The 22612-nt window shown below is 46.0% G+C and overlaps 2 protein-coding genes across 2 annotated transcripts in view; one reads left to right on the top strand and one right to left on the bottom strand.

The window, feature by feature from the left end:
* gabrr3a (gamma-aminobutyric acid type A receptor subunit rho3a) overlaps nucleotides 1-5331 on the top strand; it is a gene marked incomplete at both ends in the record, with an annotated part of 18436 nt that extends 13105 nt beyond the window's left edge. The window contains 4 exons of the mRNA XM_080853823.1: nucleotides 786-923; nucleotides 1810-1962; nucleotides 4469-4662; nucleotides 5023-5331. Coding sequence (XP_080709949.1) covers nucleotides 786-923; nucleotides 1810-1962; nucleotides 4469-4662; nucleotides 5023-5331 — 794 coding nt within the window. The remainder of the gene's footprint in view (nucleotides 1-785; nucleotides 924-1809; nucleotides 1963-4468; nucleotides 4663-5022) is intronic.
* Nucleotides 5332-7184: 1853 nt separating this feature from the next.
* LOC308370468 (adhesion G-protein coupled receptor G2) lies at nucleotides 7185-15879 on the bottom strand (the record flags this gene model as incomplete). The annotated part of the gene is made up of 14 exons (XM_080845118.1): nucleotides 7185-7327; nucleotides 7786-7893; nucleotides 8430-8531; nucleotides 8659-8942; nucleotides 9206-9305; nucleotides 10223-10494; nucleotides 10703-10818; nucleotides 12119-12222; nucleotides 12344-12386; nucleotides 12961-13086; nucleotides 13657-13821; nucleotides 14127-14289; nucleotides 14626-14857; nucleotides 15690-15879. 14 exons carry the CDS (start codon nucleotides 15877-15879, stop codon nucleotides 7185-7187), a joined length of 2148 nt encoding a protein of 715 aa, XP_080701244.1.
* Between the last annotated feature and the right edge of the window lie 6733 nt (nucleotides 15880-22612).

The following is a 22612-nucleotide window of genomic DNA, read 5'->3' as shown; positions in this document are numbered from 1 at the left end:
GACAGCTCACAGTAGACACAGTAGACAAAGCACAACAGTAGAAGAAGACAGCTCACAGTAGACACAGTAGACAAAGCACAACAGTAGAAGAAGACAGCTCACAGTAGACACAGCACAACAGTAGTACCAGGATACTTTATCAGAGATGAATGTGGTAGGAAATGGCTTAAGGGCAGGCACGCACACACACACACACACACACACACACACACACACACACACACACACACACACATTTCTGTCGATCTTCACACAAATCCACTCATACACTCAAAGTCACACTCATTTACACCTAAACAAATTGACGCACACACACTCACACACACACACACACACACAAACACACACACACACTAAAACACACACACACTAAAGCACACACACACACACACACACACACACACACACACACACACACACACACACACACACACACAGAGACACAGATATTCTGCATGGGCTCTAATCTGCGGGAAGAGGTCATGGATTTGTGTTGTGAAACTATGGCCTCTTTCCTCATGGTGATGGCTCATGCTTCTTCCAAGAGAGATTTAACACCCCCCTCCCTCCTCTTCTCTTCTTCTTCTTCTTCTTATTTTTCTCCTCGTTCTGTTCTTCTTTTACTTTCTCTCTGCCCTTCAATTACCTCTCTCTGGGGTCTTACTACACTACTCTCTGAACTATCCACTCTCCTCTTCTCTGCCTTTCTCTCATTCCTCTTCTCTCTCTCTCTCTTTCCCTCCTGTTCTTCTGCGGGGTCTCACCATGTGCTCTCTCTCTTGAAGACGCCTATAATGAGAACGACCTCATGCTCTACTGGAAGAACGGGAACGATTCACTAAGGACTGATGAGATCGTGCTCTCACAGTTTTTTATTGAAGAATTCCAACCTTCCTATGGGCTAGCCTTTTACAGCAGCACCGGTACGTGTGGCTAAATGTGTGTGTGTCTGTGTGTCTGTGTGTGTGTCTGTGAGTGAGTGAGTACTGCACATGTGTGTTCCATACTGGTAGTCTGTGTTGATAAGGGGCAGTGTTCCTCTCTTCAGAGTACCAGGATGGAATACAGCCAACCATACCACTGTCCCTCTCCCTGTCTGTATATTCCACACTGTCCCTCTCCACTGTTTATTCCACACTGTCCCTCTCTGTCTGTATATTCCACACTGTCCCTCTCTGTCTGTATATTCCACACTGTCCCTTTCTGTCTGTTTATTCCACACTGTCCCTCTCTGTCTGTATATTCCACACTGTCCCTCTCTGTCTGTTTATTCCACACTGTCCCTCTCTGTCTGTATATTCCACACTGTCCCTCTCTGTCTGTATATTTCACACTGTCCCTATCCCTGTCTGTATATTCCACACTGTCCCTCTCCCTTTCTGTATATTCCACACTGTCCCTCTCCACTGTATATTCCACACTGTCCCTCTCCACTGTATATTCCACACGGTCCCTCTCTACTGTATATTCCACACTGTCCCTCTCTGTCTGTTTATTCCACACTGCTTCCATGCACTCATCCATATCATACATCCCTCACTCATTCCATGTCTCCTTCACCACACATCTCTCTTTCTCTTTCTCTGTCCCTCTCTCTCTTCCTCTCTCTCTACCTCTCCCTATCTCTCCCTCGAACAATACTTCAAAGATCCCTTTCCATCACTGATGATAGCCTTCCCATTCCTCCATATTTGTTTGTGCCTTGTCTATATATGAATCTATCTATCCATGTACTCTCTCTATCTCTCTATCTCTCCTTCTTTCTCTCAGCCTCTTCTGTGTTAGTTAGGCTGTTTATTGTGCCCCCAGGCTGGTATAACCGTCTCTACATCAACTTTATTCTGCGGAGACACATCTTCTTCTTCATGCTGCAGACCTACTTCCCCACCATGCTGATGGTCATGCTGTCCTGGGTGTCCTTCTGGATCGACCGCAGGGCCGTCCCCGCCCGTGTCTCACTAGGTAACACTTCCTGCTTCCTGGGGGCCTTGCAGCATGTAGCGCCTCATACTTCCTGTTTGTGCTATTTAGAGTTGCCAGGTAGCATCATCTTGGAACACGTTTGAATGTTTAAAGAGACAGAAAGGTGACTCTTGCAGAGGAAGGTTATTTCTTCTTCAGTGGCTAGAGGTTCAGTTGGAGTTTAGTTTATGCCTTTTACATGGGAGCCAATTAATTGAAAGATGTTTACACCCCCAGACAGATGCATTATGGGAAACTGAGTCCAATAGCACTCTAATTTGTGTCCTCATCAGAGCTTTGACTAAGGCTTTTATCTCAACCTCAACACAAGGGAAGAACACAAGAGAGCCCCTGAGAAGGAGACACAGCACAGGGAGACCCCAGGGGAGAGGTGTGGCTATGACCAGCCAATGGGATGTGAGGGACAAGAGGAGGAACAAGAGAAGAGAAAGAGAGGGATAGATCAGGGGGAGAAAAAGGGGGGGGTGGAGAGGTAAAAAAAGAGAGAGAATAAGATAGAGAAAGGACAGACGGATAGAAGGAGTAATGGATGGCGAAGATAGAAGGGAGAGAGGGGAGGGGGGTAGAGATAGAGAGATACATGTCCATTAGCATGGAAATAGAAAGAGAGGCTACTTGAATATAAAAAGTAACCCAGTTTGATTTAGCTGGGAAGAAGGGGAACAGTGTGCAATTGTATGTGAACCACAGAGGCATTGTGGGATAGGTGTTTGTGTAAGCTGAGATGAGCTGAAGGTAATCGGAGGTGACTATGGGCAGAACAAGAGAGAGGATAAGAGAGGTGACTATGGACAGAAGAAGAGAGAGGCTTAGGGCCTGATTTACTAACAGGATTGCGCCCATTTCTGTCGTAAAATAGTGGTCGTAAACATAAAACGGTATTTACTAAAGGGACGCATTTGAGTAGAGTCGCATATTAACGCTTTGGGGGTGTGAATGTGGAAACGTGGGTGGAACGTGGGCGTAAAGCGCAATTTAATGGGAGGAGAGAAGGTAAGTGCGCCTAATGATGTATTGCGTGGTATTTACTAAAACTGCCTTGCAAGCGCACGTCTCTAATTTGCGGGATAATTCTCCGCCTCATAAAAGCACGTCTTAACCAGGAAGCGCATTTCCACTGAGTCTGAAAACGTTGATGTGGCAGCAGTAATAAGAGCAAGGCGAAGACATAGACAGAGACAACGCACAGAAAGATTTGTTTCAAATCGTATAACAATTTTTCAGTTAAGCGAACCACAAATAATTAGACGGTACAGGTTAACCAGCCACGCAATACTTCAATTACTGAACCAGATCAGAGATGACATCAAACCCTCCAACCGGAGATCACATTCTATTCCATCAGTTATTAAACTCCGGACAATATTGGCATCGGATCATTTCAAACAGTTATAGCATCATCAGTTGGTATATCTCAGCCTTCACTCAGCCAAATATTCACCCAGGTACTCGACGCATTGCTACGGCGCACTGGTCAATACATTTCCCCACTGCCATAGCTGAAATTAGACATCAAACAGGACTTTTTTTGAAATTGCAAACTTTCCGAACGTAATTGGAACCATTGATTGCACCCACGTCCATATATATTGTAGTGAACCCATGCTTCTTGTAGAAATTATTAATCTCGCCATTTACACATCTATAGTGTTATAATAGACAGTTTATGCATTAATGCCACCAATAGCATATTCTTTATAATCGTGTTCTTTTAAACATCTCGCTGTAGGTGATGGCGGGCAGAACAGCAATATTCACACATTGAATAAGGTTCAATGATTGAGCGAACGTGAACCAATATATCTATCTTCATCTTCGCTGAACCTTCATTTTCTCTTCCTAAATAAATACCACGGAAAATGCGCAAAAACACCGTGCGTTCATGTGCGACCGCAGATTAAGCAGCGGTCGCATGCTAGTAAATCAGGCCCTTAGAGAGGTGACTATGGGCAGAACAAGAGAGAGGATAAGAGAGGTGACTTTGGACAGAAGAAGAGAGGATAAGAGAGGTGACTGGGCAGAACAAGAGAGAGGATAAGAGAGGTGACTATGGACAGAACAAGAGAGAGGATAAGAGAGGTGACTATGAACAGAAGAAGAGATAGGATAAGAGAGGTGACTATGGGCAGAAGAAGAGAGAGGATAAGAGAGGTGACTTTGGGCAGAAGAAGAGAGAAGATAAGAGAGGTGACTATGGACAGAAGAAGAGAGAGGATAAGAGTTCAGATTCCACTGCCACCTCCACAGACCACAGCCCACTCAGACAAGTCATTACAAAACTCTCTCTCTCTCTCTGTATGTGTGTGTGTGAGTGTGAAAGAGAGAAATCATTTCTTTAAAACCCCCTCATTTCTCAAGGAAAATGTGTTCTTGTCTCCGTCTTTCAGTTTTGATCTCTCTCATGCTCTTAACTCTTCTCTGTCCGCTAACTCTGCTCCAATCCACACACCATTCCCCATCTCTCTCTCTCTGTCTCTCTGTGAAGGTATCACCACGGTTCTGACCATGTCCACCATCATCACGGGTGTGTCGGCATCCATGCCCCAGGTGTCCTACGTGAAGGCGGTGGACATCTACCTCTGGGCCAGCTTCCTCTTCGTCTTCCTCTCCGTCATTGAATATGCGGCCGTTAACTACTTCACCACCGTGGAGGAGATGAAGAGGCTCAAGAAGGGCACGGTCAGTCTGTTTCCTCTCAAGGTTCAGAGGGTAGAGGTCAGAGGTCAACTTGGCAAGTAGGAGGGGACCTCACTGATGAAGGAGTCATGTGCAGATGATTTCTCTATTTTTGTTTACTCCTAAAACACTGAACTGAGATTTACTGCTGTTAGTTATATGATTTGAGCTTTGTCGCCCCCTGCTGGTAAACTTCATTTTAATTTGTGTTTATAAAGGAATAGTTAGGCATATTATCAATTGTTATAAATTGCATAACTATAGTGTAGATGGTGGTATATCATTTTACTTGATCCTCATAATAAAATGTAATCAATCTTTTTATTGATCCTTGTGTGAATCTGTGAATTTGTACTCTCCCAGATGCCAGCCTCCTACAACGCCAACCAGGCCATGGCGTTTGACGGTTGTTTCCATGACGAGATCGACCTGTCACCTTTCCCCGAGCTGCCCACCACGCCCAACACCGACCGTACAGTGGCCCCACGGAACTCGTCCTCGCCTGCGGATCCCCCCCCGACTGAGGGCACACGCCTGTGGCGCCGACGATCTGTGCGTCACAACCTCAAATTCATCATGAGCAACAGCTACATGATAGACTCCTACTCGCGCATCATCTTCCCTCTGGCCTACTTGCTCTTCAACATCATCTACTGGTGCATGTACTCCTGAGGCACACACACACACACACACAAACACACACACACACACACACACACACACACACACACACACACACACACACACACACACACACACACTGCAGCTCACCCGCAAACTATTTGAGCTGATGTACTCCTGAGGCACAAACACACACACATACACACTCACAAATGCTGCAAACTATTTGAGCTGATGTGCAACCATGACATTGATTTTATAACTGAGAACGGTGTTGGACAACTGAAGGGCAGGACAGGACAGCTCTGCAAGACCGGGTGTGTTTCTGCGTATGTGCGCAGTGGGCAAGCACCCACAACATCAACCTGCTCTTTGACTACAACTCCATCAACCCTGGTTCTGCATGAAGTACTCTTCACTGAAGACTGGCCTAACTTTCAGTCCAGTTCCCCTATCTACTATTTCCTTTACTAGTATGCACTTCACCACATTTCAGTATGTACTAAAAGTATGCACTCTGTTACTGTACAGTCTTCTACTACAATACCATACAGATCTACACTACCTTAATTTACCCACCATGGTAACAGGAGGACATCATGATTACCATGACAACAGAACTCTTACTTCCTTGGAGCCCGTCGACTCCTTTCAGTTCTGCCACCACAACAGGACCAGGAACACGTCTGACACACACAGCACTAAAGGTCTCACCAAGACACAAGAATGATGCGCTGCTGGCTGCCATAGTGCAGCCTGGGAGATTACAGAGGCAGTAAGAGAGGATTGTGGGACATCTGAATGCAGTGTGCCCTGGGAGATTTTTTTTATATCAAGAGGTGGAGGACATAACTTGCTTCCTTAATGTGAGATTTGTGATATTCTGATGTTTCCTGTGGTGGTAACAGCCTTCAAATGCAGTGACTGGCTGTGGTGTATCGTTCACGAGCTACAATGGCATCACAGTCCAACAGAATAACTGCAGTCTAACTTCAGCTAAGTAATAGAAGCTAGCACGCATCTATGAGAGTTTTTATTTCAGCGCATTCTCTAGGTGTTTGCTTATAAGTTCATACATTATTATTTGTATTAATACACGTTATGAACTTGTTAAGTTTGGTTTATTATTTCATTTCAATTGAACTTTATGGTGTGTGTGTATGTGTGTGCTTGTGTGTGTGTATGCTTGCATGTGTGTGTGTGTGTGTGCTGGATCTTCAAGAAAATAATAACTTTGTAGCTTAAATAAATGCGCTTTAATATCTTTGGAGATTAAAAAATAATTGTACAGTAATCACAAGGCCTCTATATAAATATACATAAATAAACATATGAGCCCAATAATCTTTACTATTACAAAGCATTTATTTTAAACAACCAACTTAAAACATTTTGTCATTCTCTGAGGACGGATATATTAAGAGCACGTATTTAACAGGTAAAGTGGATGCCATGGAAACCTCACCTGCACAACCCAGGTGGTGTCTTGATTAGTGGGCTGTACTGACTTCACCTCTGGGTAGTGGGGGGTGCAGTAATGTGTAGTTGTGTACATGTGAATATGCTGTAAGAGTTATCATGTCATGATGATGTGTTATCTTTGTCTTTGCTAAAAGTGGGTCTAATACGAATTAATATGAATCTAAAAATTCACAGAGTGAGAAAATTACACAGTAATGGCAAAAGCAATGTCAGACACCATGGCATATATACAATATACAGAATATGTTGACACAGTGAGAAATTGAAAGATAGTTTGCGATAGGCAAGACTCATGGAAGGCTCATTCATTTTTTTCAATCTCAGGGAGGCGCTCCAGTTCCCAATTGTGCCCATAGAGCAAGCTTGTAGATGTTGAAAATTGCTTGAAGTATGTCCGAGGAAGAGTCCTTCATAATACGGTTTCAGTCGGAGGAGGAGGAGGAGGAGGAGTAGGCGGGGTTTGCGATCCAGTTGGCCTGAGAGGGGTTGTGGTACCGGTTGTTGATCTCGTTGTGGACGACGTCCGAGTTGGACTCTGGAATCATTCGGTCATCAGAGGGGCCTCCTGGAGGAAGCACACACAAACACAACACAGGTGACATCACTTGATTTGGACCAATCACATCAGATGTAAAAGATTGGACAGCACTGCAGGAAGGAGGGAAAACACTTCATCAAAACGTTTTTGTGAGTGAAAAAAAGACTTATAATAATAAAAACAATATAACAGGCCCACAGAGCAGCCATGGCCAAACTCTTTGAGGACCTCAGAGAGCATCCAAAAGGTACTACATAGTCACATGAATTAAGGTTGAATCAATTAAGGTTGCTTCATGATTAACAGGGAGGTTTTCGTTGGCCCTGTCTCATTGTGCTTGCTCTAAGGGGGGTTCAGGCACTGGGCTCTGTACAGTGCCTTGAGAGAATAGAATTGTTTTGGTGCTTTAAAATTAAAATTGAATTGAACTGAAATAAACATGCTGTTAGGGTTTTTGATGCCACTCCCAAAGCCCCCAAACGTACGTGAGCTCTGAGTGCGGATGGAGAGGTCGGGCGCCAGGGAGGTGGAGGAAGAGTTGGAGTTCTGGGAGATGGCTCGGTTCTTGTTCTGAGTCGCAGTGCGGCTCCAGTCTGCCAGCACAAGAGGAGCACAGCAACATCAGTTAGTTTCGCCTTTTTCTGTTGCTGCTGTCCAAACATCGTCCCAAAGTATTTCATCATTAATTGCTGCTGTCCCAACATTGATCTTTGGTGAGCAGGACAAAGACATGAAAGACAACCACAGCAATAATCATGAAGTCAAATATCTGAAGCATGGAAATGACTGCACACACACGCAGAAAGACACAGAGCTACAGACAGATGAAAACAGGCGCGTCTGTTAGTGTGAGGACAGACCTACGATAACAGAGATCTCTGTTAGTGTGCGGACAGAGCTACAGACAGATGAAAACCAGCACGTCTGTTATTGTGAGGACAGAGCTACAGACATGATGAAAACAGGCGCGTCTGTTAGTGTGCGGACAGAGCTACAGACATGATGGGAAACAGGCATGTCTGTTAGTGTGAGGACAGACCTACAAACAGACATGATGAAAACAGACATGTCTGTAACTGTAAGGACAGACCTACAGACAGTCTGTTAGGGTGAGGACAGAGGTTCATACCCGAGTTCTCAGACAGTCTCAGTTTGCCACAGCAAAAGTACGCTCTCCAATATCTCCTGACGTTCTCCTTGACGGCACAGTGGAACACAAAGATGAAGAACCCTACAAGAGAACACAGGAACAGCAGGTCAACTATGTGTGTGTGTGTGTGTGTGTGCGTGCCTGCCTGCGTGCGCGTGTGTGTGTGTGTGTGTGTGTGTGTGTGTGTGCGTGTGTGTGTGTTGCAAACCTTGGAATGTGTTGAAGATGGTGAACAGCCAGATGAAAGGCACGTTGAGGGGGCCATGGGCGAAGAAGGCAAAGCCCCAGGTGAGACCGAGTAGCACGGTGAGTCCGGCGATGCTCCGTGCTTCCTGCAGCCTGCTGCGGTGAAGAGAGTTGTGAGGGTTCTGCCGCTTGAGCCGCTGCAGTTGGACCAGAACCACCACGAACATCACCAGGTTCATCAGGAAGATCACGCAGAAGTACGCCACCACCGCCACGTAGAACGCCACTTTGTTCCGCAGCCAGCAGCTGGAGGAGGAGGGTGAACAGACTTTTAGATCATCAAAGTGTTCCCAGTCCCTCTTTTTATGTGTTCTGAGTACGATGTTCTTAAATAAGGCATGAATGATATAATGTGTTTCATGCCTGTGGATGAGTGTTGAACCCACAAGGAAAGGGAGGAAGATGACTTTAGTGAATGCCAGGATTCTCTGGCCTTCTCTTTCTTAAGTAGTACATGAATGAGCCGTGTGCTTTGTGATGGTGGAAATGACTTTAAGTGCTGAACTCACAATTCATCACCGGCAGAATCTGCGGACTCCCCGTAGGAGACAAGGCCATAGTTGTCCTTATCGATTGCAATGACAATGATGACCACTGCGAGGGGAACACCTGGGTAAGAAAGAACAGAAATAAACACTGCGGAAGCCTGTAGTTCTGGAACATTCCTTAAACAATGCAGAAGCCTGTAGTTGTGAAAGATTCCTTAAACACTGCAGAAGCCTGTAGTTCTGGAACATTCCTTAAACACTGCAGAAGCCTGTAGTTCTGGAACATTCCTTAAACACTGCAGAAGCCTGTAGTTCTGGACCATTCCTTAAACACTGCAGAAGCCTGTAGTTCTGGAACATTCCTTAAACACTGCGGAAGACTGTAGTTCTGGAACATTCCTTAAACACTTCAGAAGCCTGTAGTTCTGGAACATTCCTTGTATGGTCTCTTCCCAACTAAGATCCAGATGTTTATTGTATTTAACTAATGTAATGATTTTTCTGAATTTGTGTTACAGTGAAGATCAAATCAGAGATTCATGCACACTGCCTGGCACATCTAGCTATGAGCGCCAAAAAAACCCTACATTTCCCAAAACTGACGACCTTAAGTATAGAGAGTACAGTACGTTAAAAGTAAAAGCTAAAGTTGCAAGAACCAAAAACACCCTTGAAATGCAAGAACCAAAAACACCCTTGAAATAATGTCTATAAATATAAATAAATATCTCTATTGCCTATTGCAGTTTTTCTGTGCTTGATTAAGGCCTATGTCCTCCATATGCATTTTCGTGCTGGCAGAGCCCACAACCTCAGGCATTTCTTGTTGCTAGGTTACCAAACCATCTACCAGCACTTCCAAACAGTAGCATTGTTCATGCTCACTAGCTAACTGAAATCGTAGCAAATGTTCAGTACTCAGCTAATTAAAATGATGCCAGCAGATTTAAATTATTAGGACATGCACTGGGCCCACAGCACATGCAGGATGACATCACGCCTCTAAAGACACACAGATTGTAACAGAGAAAGGCTCACCCCATCCGATAAGGCTGAACTTGAGCATGAAGTATGAGATGTAGCTGTTGAAGACCTTGACCAGGGCGATGTACATGTGCACGGCCTCCAGACCCATCCAGGTGAAGGCACAGAGCAGGAAGTAGTGGAGGAAGAAGGCGGTGCTGATGCAGAGCCCCACAGCCTCGGTGTACAGCGCCAGCCACGCATCCAGCAGGAAGACCAGGTTCAGCAGCAGCAACGCAAAACACAGCTGGATCAGGATCTTAGACGGGATGTCCTTACGCAGTTTACTGTAAGGTCACACACACACACACAAACACACACACAGATATGTATCGATCTAAGGTGCATGAACATGTGCATTGAGTAACATAGCCAGGATACAGTGATAGAGAGTCCACATGTAGACACAGGTGGTCATATGGACAGGTAAGAGGGGAGTGTGGACATAATTATAATAAGGATGATCAGGAGGAGGAGGATGATGTAGAAACTCACCCAAAGGCCAGGTATGTGAGCAGGGTCACAGAGAGGAAAATGGCGGATAAGCCACAGCCAATGTAGGTGATGTAGGTCAGGATGAGGGCCTGCAGGGCGGGTAGGTTGGACTCGGACACCTGTTAGTGCAGAGAGGGGGAGAGAGGGGGAGATGTCTCTTACGTAAATATGGCCCAGTGTGGTTGGGTGTGGTGTGGTGTGGTGTGGTGTGGTGTATTGTGTGGTGTGGTGTGGTGTTGTGTTGTGTGTGGTGTGGTGTGGTGTGGTGTGGTGTGGTGTGGTGTGGTGTGGTGTGGTGTGGTGTGGTGTGATGTGACGTAGTGTAGTGTAGTGTGGTGTGGTGTGGTGTGATGTGGTGTAGTGTGGTGTGGTGTGGTGTGGTGTGGTGTGGTGTTGTGTAGTGTAGTGTTGTGTAGTGTAGTGTGGTGTGGTGGGTCACATTATAGTCTGGTTGGTACTAGACCTATTCCTGGCAAACCCTGATGACCCACACTGACACTGACAGACTCAGCCCTTTTTTTATGACTAACGTGCCCCTCTCTGCACCTCTCTTGCCCCTCTCCTGCCCCTCTCTGTCCCTCTCGGCTTCTCTCCTGCCCCTCTCCTGCCTCTCTCCTGCCCTTCTCTGCTTCTCTCCTGCCCCTCTCCTGCCTCTCTCCTGCCCCTCTCTGCCCCTCTCGGCTTCTCTCCTGCCTCTCTCCTGCCCCTCTCGGCTTCTCTCCTTCCCCCCTCTCTGCCCCTCTTTGGTTCTCTCTGCCCCTCTCCTTCCCATCTCCTGCCCCTCTCTGTCCCTCTTTGGTTCTCTCTGCCCCTCTCCTTCCCATCTCTGCCCCTCTTTGGTTCTCTCTGCCCCCTTCCTTCCCATCTCCTGCCCACCTCTCTGCCCCTCTTTGGTTCTCTCTGCCCCTCTCCTTCCCATCTCCTACCCCTCTCTGCCCCTCTTTGGTTCTCTCCTCTTTGGTTCTCTCCTTTCCGTCTCTGCCCCTCTTTGGTTCTCTCTGCCCCTCTCCTTCCCATCTCCTGCCCCTCTCTGCCCCCCTCTCTGCCCTTCTTTGCCCCTCACCTGCCTCTCTCTGTCTGCCCCTTTCCTGCCCCTCCTGCCTCTCACCTGCCCCTCTCTGCTTCTCTACTGCCCCCATCTCCTGCCCCTCTCTGCTTCTCTCCTGCCCCTCTCTGCTTCTCTCCTGCCCCCATCTCCTGCCCCTCTCTGCCCTTCTTTGCCTCTCTCCTGCCTCTCTCTCTCTGCCCCTCTCCTGCCTCTCACCTGTCCCTCTCTGCTTCTCTCCTGCCCCCCTCTCTGCCCCTCTTTGCTTCTCTCTGCTTCTCTCCTGCCCCTCTCTGCCTCTCTGCCTCTCTCCTGCCCCTCTCTGCCTCTCTCCTGCCACTCTGTGTTTTCCACTGCTTCTCTCTACTCACCAGGAGGATGCCAAAGCTGGTGAGGTGGTTGCAGCTGCAGGTTGTCTGCTCATCTGTGACATTGAGAACTGAGCAGCCATTAGGGTTCCAGCCCCCAGAGCCATCTGCGACACAAATAACCAATGGGAGGACACAGCGATGAGAAAAACAACCAGCACAGTGAACATTCACACCACTCAACTGCTGGGAAAGACCTACATGGAAGATCTGTAATTAAATGTTTACCATTGAATGTGAAATCCCAGAAGACACAGACAGTGCCATTCTCCTGAGAAGAAAGAGGAAAGGAAAACATTTAAAACAACTTTAGGTCATAACATTGTTGGAAAATGTTATGTACAATCAGGGGCGACAGTGGTACAGGAGGTAGAGAAGTCGTTTAGTAATCAGAAGGTTGCTAGTTCGATTACCTGTCGCAGTGTCTTGAGCAAGACACTGATCCCCTAAAAAGCCCAAATGTGACAATGAACCGCTGACCTCTGAATGGTTTATTTAGCTTCAGCAAAACCAATATTTCTCTCATCTCTAATTTCTATCTATTGGTAATACATATATAAAATACACACAGAAAGGAGAAAATCCTTCAACTGTTTCTGAGGTAAAGCACACCTGAGTACATGAGTACATTTATCATTCTGGGAAATCAATTTCCTCATGCTGATATCTCAGTAACAGTGTTCTTTCAAAAGAGCATGATAACTGCCATAGAATGGATTAATGTTCTACGTTATGTTTGAACAAAACAAGGGGTAAATTAGTCAGTAAGCAAACAGAGGTGTGTGTGTGTGTGTGTGTGTCCCATGCATGGAGTACGCTAGCCCCAAAAGTAATCTGGCCCCGACCTGTTTTTGTTTTTCGTTGTTTCTCAGAGTGATGATGACGTTGTCTTCGAGACCGGAGAGCGACAGGTTGGCAACACTGGTGCTCAGTATACCGCTGTTGAGTGTTCTATTTCCCAGGGCCCGATCCTGCATGCCAGGAGTAGGGATTTAGTTAGTTACATATGTATACGTGTGAGAGAGAGAGAGCTTCCATGTGTTCTTGTCTACATTTGTGTGTGTGTGTGTATACATATGGATAGGTGTATATACATATGGATAGGTGTCTGTATGAGTGTATGTGAGTGTGTGTGTGTGTGTGTGTGTGTGTGTGTGTGTGTGTGTGTGCGTGCGTGTGTGTATACATATGGATAGGTGTCTGTATGTGTTTGTGTCTACATATACTGTGCATGTGTGTGCATCTCTGTGTGTGTACCTGTGAAAGTGTGCTGTGCTGGTAGAGGTTGTGTGTGTGTGTGTGTGTGCCTGTGTGTGTGTGTGTGTGTGTGTGTGTGTGTGTGTGTGTGTGTGTGTGTGTGTCTACCTGGAAAAGTTTGACGGAAAAGTGTGGTGAGGTTTTGTGTGTGCCTGTTTGTGTGCACCTGGAAAAGTGTGGTGTGCTGATAGAGGTTGTGTGCTTGTGTGTGTGTGTGTGTGTGTGTGTGTGTGTGTGTGTGTGTGTGTGTGTGTGTGTGTGTGTGTGTGTGTGTGTGTGTGTACCTGGAAAAGTGTGCTGCGCTGGTAGAAGTTGAACTGTAGCCTGGATGCCTCTTGCTGCTGCTGGGCACTGAGGCTCTGGGTTAGGGTGGAAGGCAGAGTGATGGAGCCCTGGGGAGTGGCGTGCCCCCCCACTCTCAAAACTGACCGTGCCTCTCTGAGGCCGATCTAGAAACATCCAGCAGAGTATAAGGCGGGGAACACACTGATCTAGAAACATGCAGCAGTGGACACAACTCACCAACACAGCATTGATGCTGTGCTAATGACTAGGCTCAACTTCCAGAGCGTAACGCGATGCTCCTCAATGTCAGTTAAATGTATCTTAGGAATATTTCAGGCATTCTGACGAATAAAAGCAGAACCTTTAAGAATCTCTGAAGACTCTAGAATGCTCCAGGCTCCATCTATGATTATCCAGGCGAAATAGAAACTGCGTTTGGATCCTTGTGACCCTGGGATGGACTCTGTACCTGCAGGTTGTTGGAGTCCGCGAGAGAGAAGGTGGTCTCCCGGAAGTTGGTCCCATCCACCCTCCTCACAGCCAGGGCTAGAGAGTCAAACAGGATGCTCTGGCTCTGGCTCTGTTCCGTTAGCACTAGCTTCAGCCCCACTGTGTCCACGATCCTGATCAACCTGCAGGACAGCGGGGGGACATAAACACCACCATCATCAGCACCATCCCCTCATCAGAATATGTGGAGGAGAAAGGCTTAGGAACAGTTTGGGGCGGGGGGGCAGGGGGGAAGGGGAGGGGGGGGAGGGTTGGGGTTCTGCATTGCATCGGATTGGTGTACTTTGGTGATGCCTTATGGGAAATTCAAATTCATAATAGAGAGATCTGGTAATGTCATACCATAACATTTGATATGAAAACTAAAATGGAAGAAATCGTAGGTGTTTTCAATTTAGAAATATACAAAGGACTGAATTGAATGGAATTGAATGTGTTGCCTGGGTCGCCTGGGTTACCTGGTGGCAGAGGGAGCGAGCGTGTCTGCGGTGGCGTTCAGCAGGTTGCTGACGATGTTGACGGAGGTGTTGCCCAGAGCCAGGCTCACGTTGGGCCCAGACAGCAGGGCCTCCAGCTGGGACACCAGCTGCTCCACCTGGGAGGAGTTCAGTGAGGAGACATCCTTCGTCAGAGCCAGGAGATTGTCGGCATCCTCCTCAGCGCTACTCGCTGCCGTGGTGGTCAGAGGAACTACACGGAGGGGAGAGGGGAGAGGAGAGGAAGAGTGGAGAGGGAGAGATAAAGATGAGAGGAGAGGGAAGAGGAGAAAATGAGAGAGAGAGAGAGAAGAGGAGAGGAGAGATAGGGGAGAGAAGAAGAGGAGAAAGGAGAGGGAGTAGAGAGCAGACAGGAGGAGAGTAGGAGAGAGAAGAGAAGATTGGAGGAGATTGGGGCAAGGAAGAAATAGAGAAAAGAAAAGAAGAAAGAGGAGAGTAGGAGAGAAAGAGTGGAGATAGAAATGAGGAGGTGAGAGAGAGGGGGGAGGATGAGAGAGAGGGGGGAAAGGAGGAGAGAGAGGAGAGGAGAGAGAGAGGGAAAAGATGGGGAAGAGAGAAGAACAAGTACATTAAGGTTAAGGTCCTTGACCTTGTACTTACTCAGTGGCGTAGTAATAATGTAACAAGGCTGATTTCAATGTTTTAATTTCCAGCCAGAGTGAGAGGAGGGGTACCTTCAGTTCCTGTTTGGATGATCACTGTGGCGTTTGTGATGGTAGTGGCTGGTGATAGGGTTGTAACAGTAGTGACGGCCGATGGATTTGCAACATTACTAACGGTCGATGGGGCTGTGACGGTTGTGGCAGCCAATGGATTAGTGATATTACTAACGGTCGATGATGCTGTGACGGTAGTGGTGGCCAATGGATTTGTGACATTACTAATGGTCGATGGGGTTGTAACAGTAGTGGCGTCCGATGGATTAGCGACATTACTAATGGTCGATGGAGTTGTGATGGTAGTGACAGGGGTTCTTGATGACGTCTGTGTGGCTGCAGTGCTGCTGTTGCGCTCTGGAGCCGTACTGGTGGTTTTGATCTCTCCTGCAGATGTTGTAGAGCTGGGTGTGTTACTGGAGACGGGGATCGCCGTGGTGAAATTAAGAGTGCCGGTGACATTTAGGGGAGCGGTGGTGGTGGTCGTTTGGGTGGGGGCAGGTCCAGGATTATTTAACTCCACTATCAGCATCTCCCCCTTGTGGCTGTGTGAAGACATACATATATTTCCATTCAACTTCATAGCAAGGCAGGGATCACACTGGAAAAAATAATACATCAGCAGCGTATTGACAGTTCCGACTACAGAAAGTTTGATCTGAGTGCTAAATGATAATACAGTTTTATCTGGTTGCTAGGTGATGATACAGTTTGATCTAGTTGCTAAGTGATGATACAGTTTTGCTGTTTAATTGTCATTTCTTACATCCTGCCCTATAACACATGTTTCACTTAAAGGGACAGAAAGAGAAGGAGAGGCACAGGAAGAGGGACTTTCACAGCAGGTCGTTAAGAGGCAGAAGTGACAGAGGGCTCGTGCTCACCATTGGAGGATGCTCTGGACAGCAGGGCCAGCTCGGCAGAACTGCGAGAAGGTGAGATTCAGCTCCTGCGATGTGACTTGACTTGAGGGGACCTCATCTTTACCACAAAGGACTACATACAAGTGAAGCGCACACACACACACACACACACACACACACACACACGCACAAGAGAAGAATTTAGTGCTTCGGTCACATCCCTTTGAAGCTAATTTGAGCTTGTATTCTAGCCACTAGCACCTCCTATAAGGCTCTTACCAACACGACGGGTCTTGGTGAGATTGATTGACTGGAGATGAGCGGAGAGTGCCCACCGTAGAGCAGTGTCTACCCTACTGATCCTCACTTTTCTAGAGAGCTTCAAAATCAACCAATACACAGGCTGGCTGTGAAACACACAAAGGGGCATTAAAGAGGATCTAGTATGACAGCCAACACACAAACACACTTGTGCAAGCACACACACACACACACACACACACAAATGGACATTACAGGGTCTAGTATGAAAACAAATACACATACACACACACACACATGATTGTACACACAAACAGAAAACACTCACACAAATAAACACTTCAGAGTTTCTGAAATGTATGAGAATAAATCAATTTTAAGGGGTACAGGAACATGTGAAATATTTCAGTTGTGCATGAAAACATCAAAATGAAGCCATAACCATCTCAGAGTCTAGACTGACACTGAGAGCAGACACAAATCTTACATGGGGGAGCACCTACATATCACACACAGAGAATCTAAGGACCGCCCCAGACAGCACATGACCCAGATAGGATCTGACGTGAGCCTAGGTTGGATCAGAACCAGGCCAGAGCTCTGATTTCAAACAACGTCTTTCAGCAACCACCGTGGTAACTGGTGTAACAGCAGTATGAGAGTGCTAAAAAATGTCTGCCTACCATTTAACTATGGTAGCTGTTGAACTACACTTTTGGGAAACACGCCCCAGGTCGGTGCTCTCCAGGCCATAGGTTCATACACATACACATGATTGTACACACACATGATTGCCCACACAAACACACACACATATGATTGTACACACACATACATACACACCCCCAGGGCAGAGGGGCGCACACACACATGATTGTTCACATACACACACACATACATACCCCCAGGGCAGAGGTGCACGCACACATGAATGTACACACACACACACACACACATGATTTTACAAACACACAAACACATACACTGCCAGGGCAGATTTGCACAGTCTATCGCTGTGTGGGAGTTTCAACATCTGAAGCCTGTGGCTGACTGGCCACTACATACCCAGGTTCAGTGCTCCTCAACATGAAGTTTTTCTGTGGAAAAGTGTAAGATTCATGTTAGGTGTGTAAAAAATAGAGAGATATATCCTCAGACTACTGGCATTAATGAAAACAGTGAGCGCTGAAATTACCTCATAGACGTTTGAAACGTTAAACAAGGCCTGACAGATGGAGCTGGAGCTATTTTAAAAATAAAAAAATTAAGATTTAGAAATTAAATGGAAGTGTTGCAAAGAGTCAAAGGAGAGAATAATAAGGGAAGATAAGATAGTAGGAACATACTTAGATGCATCACAGGAGGAGTGATTGAGTTGGTTGACCTGGGGAATGAAAGACGACGATCAACATTTCCTATCAAGTAATATTTTCCTCTCTCTCTCTCTCTCTATGCCAAACTGGCAACAGATATGCCAACAAGCATCTCGTAATCTTCAAATGTATGAGTAACCTTTGTCATCTAACACATCCAAAGTGACATTTTGGATCAAGGTAACATTATAATTCATGTAATTAAGAGACACACACACTCACACACACACACAAACACAGACACACACACTCACCATTGACGCTATGTTTGATGGACTGATGGAGGAGTTGTTGATTTTTAGGGCCATTCCATAGTACGCAGCTACAGCACAAGGGACAAACCTCAAATTACTGCTTCATGTAACAACATTACACTACGTGAAATACAATGTGAATGAAATGCATCTCTGGTCAAAACAAATCAATGAATTAATAAAAATACATACATAAGCAGCCATTGCGCACTGCAGTTTGTATTTTATACACACACACACACACACACACACACACACACACACACACACACACACACACACACACACACACACACACACAGTAAGGGCATGAAAAGTCTGAAGATCTTACCACCGCCGCAGTTCTGAGGACAGTCACAAGGTCCTGCAACCTCTGTGAAACATATAGAGACAGAAGAGGACACAGTCAGAGTTGAACACTACTACACGGTGACTACGCAGAGACACAAGAGGACACAGTCAGAGTTGAACACTCCTACACGGTGACTACACAGAGACAGAAGAGGACACTGCCAGAGTTGAACACTACTACACGGTGACTACACAGAGACACAAGAGGACACAGTCAGAGTTGAACACTACTACACGGTGACTACGCAGAGACACAAGAGGACACAGTCAGAGTTGAACACTACTACACGGTGACTACACAGAGACACAAGAGGACACAGTCAGAGTTGAACACTACTACACGGTGACTACGCAGAGACACAAGAGGACACAGTCAGAGTTGAACACTACTACACGGTGACTACGCAGAGACACAAGAGGACACAGTCAGAGTTGAACACTACTACACGGTGACTACGCAGAGACACAAGAGGACACAGTCAGAGTTGAACACTACTACACGGCGACTACGCAGAGACACAAGAGGACACAGTCAGAGTTGAACACTACTACACGGCGACTACGCAGAGACACAAGAGGACACAGTCAGAGTTGAACACTACTACACGGCGACTACGCAGTAGAGGACATAGTCAGAGTTGAACACTACTACACGGTGACTACACAGAGACAGAAGAGGACACAGTCAGAGTTGAACACTACTACACGGTGACAACACAGACACAGAAGAGGACACAGCCCACATATAATATCTTTTTTATTGAGTACCAATGAGAAATTGATACACTGTGTTTATTTATACAACACTTCGAACGGTTGATTCATTTCTGATTGGACAGGAGACATTCCGTGAGAAACGATATCCTGGCACACAATATTATTATATATATTATTATAATATTTCAACCGTTCACTTGTATCATGTCAACATTCCAGTCATTCAAAGCAAGAGAGCTTTGGTTGAGTTTAGGATGACAGTGAGTAATTGTGTGATAATCCCATGACTCATGGAGTAAACTAATCCCAAAACGTATCTGGCCCTGACCTGTGAGTGTGTGTGTGTGTGTGTGTGTGTGTGTGTGTGTGTGTGTGTGTGTGTGTGTGTGTGTGTGTGTGTGTGTGTGTGTCTGTCCCATGCATGGAGTAAGCTAGGCCCAAAAGTAATTTGGCCTGACCTGTGTGTGTGTGTGTGTGTGTGGGTGTGTGGGTGTGTGTGTGTGTGCGTGTGTGTGTCAATGTGTATTTGTTTGTCTATGATAAAAAATGGGGTCAGTCCCACTTTCCAATGCGGTGCTCTTGTTACATTGTTATTAGACCTCTCCATGCAGATTAAAGCATCGATTATCAAAAGGGTAAAGCATGAAGCATAACATTTCATGTCCTCCTTAAAGTGGTACTTATGCTTACCAAACTCACTGGGGCAGTCACTCACACTGTCCTCTGAGGAAGCCAGTGAGCTGTTGCAGATCTCGACGTCTCCACCAGGGGGTAATGATGTGCTGTCATTATGCCACAGGCCTTCTGTGTGAGGTGCAGTGAAGTCAGAGAGGATGAAAAGAACACTCGACTGTGAGAGCTTACACATACACGCTGCTTGGCGAAACACACACCTGCAAATAAACATGCCAGACACACACACATACACTCTATGCAGACTTAAGGTTGAAAACCACACACAGACTTACCGTGGAGTTTGACAGTGTTGCCGAGGATACTGGCATAAATAGACCCATTATTGGTAAGGCTGGCATTCCACAGGGAATACCGAAAGCAGCAAGGGTGTCTGGGAGATGAAAGCTTCACCAGGACAGTGCATACTGTCTGACTGTAAGAGAAGGAGCAGTGTATGAATGAGAGACAAAGATTAAGAGGTAAAAGTGAATTAACAGAGAAAGGAAGAGAGAGAGTAAAAAAGGCCATTTAATGTGACTCACCTAATGTTCACCGTATGTTCACAGCAGACCTCAATGGCCTTAGAACAAAAAACACAAAATGGCAACTTTAATCCTGCTCCAGAAAACTCAGAGCATATTATCATCATTGACAACTGTGGACCAAATGAACCACATTCACAAGGTCCTTATTCCTTCTTGGAGAAGGCATACTTCTTCAGTTGATCCACATGGGCCCACTTTAAATGTACTGCCCTTAGCCACTTTGTTAAAAGCTGGTGAATTGATAAATACGATGTCCCCCTTACTTACAGGTGGAGATACAGATGAAATATGTGCTTGGTGTTATAAGGTTAAGTATGGTTTAGCAATGTAGTGTTAATAACAGAGTATTGATTATTATAACAGTACATCGTAATGGGAACTCTTTTTATATAAAAAAAATCTGAATTTATAGCCTGCACAGGTGGTCAGATACCTGCTCAGGTGCGCTTACCTGAAACACACTGCTGCCTGTCCCATTCTCAGCTTCCGTACTAAACACATGACAGAAGAGAGAGAGAGAGGGAGCATGAGAGAGACAGACAAAGAAAGAAAGAGAGAGACAGAACAAGAGAGAGAGATATAGAAAGAGTGAGAGAAATAACCTAATTGTACTTTAAGTTGTGAGGAAGTTGAATAAGACCAGATACTCTGCTCAGTGTCCAGTGTCTTATCAGAATACCTGAACGTGTCACCAGTGATAGCAGAGTTAAGATACATATCGTTATGCAGTGACTACAAACGTTTACAGTCCCCAGACCTGTGCTTCAGGGACGCTGCAGTGTTTGAGTGTACCTGTTTCCTGTTGTGCTCTGGTACTGTGGCCGAACCGTTGTGCTATGTGAGAGGAGAGGGTCACTGCTGGACATGTGGGATGATGTTGCTGTTTGGGAAGAGGTCATAGTGGTTGCCATGGTGACGTTCAAGGTTGTGGCTGTACCGGATTGGCCGGTGTGATCATAGGTGGGGATTGAGCTCATGTTGGTGGGCTGGCTGGATGTGATGGAGGGAGTTGGGGTTGTGCTGTTCACCTGTTGGCCGTCAGGTGTTGCGCAGGTGTCCAGGTGAGTGAGAAGAGTTTCCTTCAGCTGAGGCACAAACACACACACACACACACACACACACACACACACACACACACACACACACACACACACACACACACACACACACACACACACACACACACATACACACAATGACCCGAGTGTGAAAGACTCACACTGACTGCGATAACACTACTATCAGAACTTAGAATAAAACACATTATCTAGACAGAGGACCTACCCATTCTGTTATGTGAGATTCATTCCTGTCATCACCAAAGACTTCAACATGAAGAACCATCCAGAAGAAGAAACCTAGTGATCACACACACATGCACAAACACACATAAACACACACACATACACGTAGCACCCATGCACAAACAAACACAGACATACATCACAAATTGTGTCATCGATCCTGCATTTCTCCATATGAAGAGAAAGTAATCATTAATGTTTTTTAATAATTAATCTGATCTAATCGAATGAATCTTCTCTGGCAGCCTTGTTATTTATTATACGGTAAGCACCGTACCCCACACACACCGCACCCCACACCCTACATCCCACCCTACCCTGCACCACCCCAGTAGTTGCCTGCTGTGCATGCTGCTCAGGACTGCCCAACTGCCACATACATTTCCTACAAACCAACTACTAACTACACACTACATATACACACGCTCATCTAACTACACACTACATATACACACGCTCATCTAACTACACACTACATATACACACGCTCATCTAACTACACACTACATATACACACACATTCATCTAACTACACTCTACATATACACACACTCATCGAGCTAGCACACTGATTATACGTATCTCGACCCATAATGACAAGGTATTGAAACAACATTATCAGCTTCTAATGACTGTCACAAGAAATAATTAGAGGCTATAGATGCCAAAGAGGACTAACGTGCTTAGGAACAAAGACAAGCTGATCCAGTTGCACAAGCACAGGTCAATTCTCTCTTTGGACACACACATCAAAGGCCTCTTCCCGGGAGTTTGTCCTTTTGTTCAGTTTTTTTTTTGTGTTGTTTTGTTATCGGGCCACATGCATAAGCATGAAGTTGAACTCAGCTGACTTATGATTCAGATCTGATTGAACTTCAAACCTAACTGCTAGTGGCTGAGGACAGAGGGACTACGCCTATACAGTCAGTCATATTTTGGGATTTGAATG

This window comes from Sprattus sprattus (genome assembly GCF_963457725.1).
Source record: "Sprattus sprattus genome assembly, chromosome: 1".
Taxonomy (NCBI): domain Eukaryota; kingdom Metazoa; phylum Chordata; class Actinopteri; order Clupeiformes; family Clupeidae; genus Sprattus; species Sprattus sprattus.
This window is presented reverse-complemented; position numbering and strand designations above follow the sequence as displayed.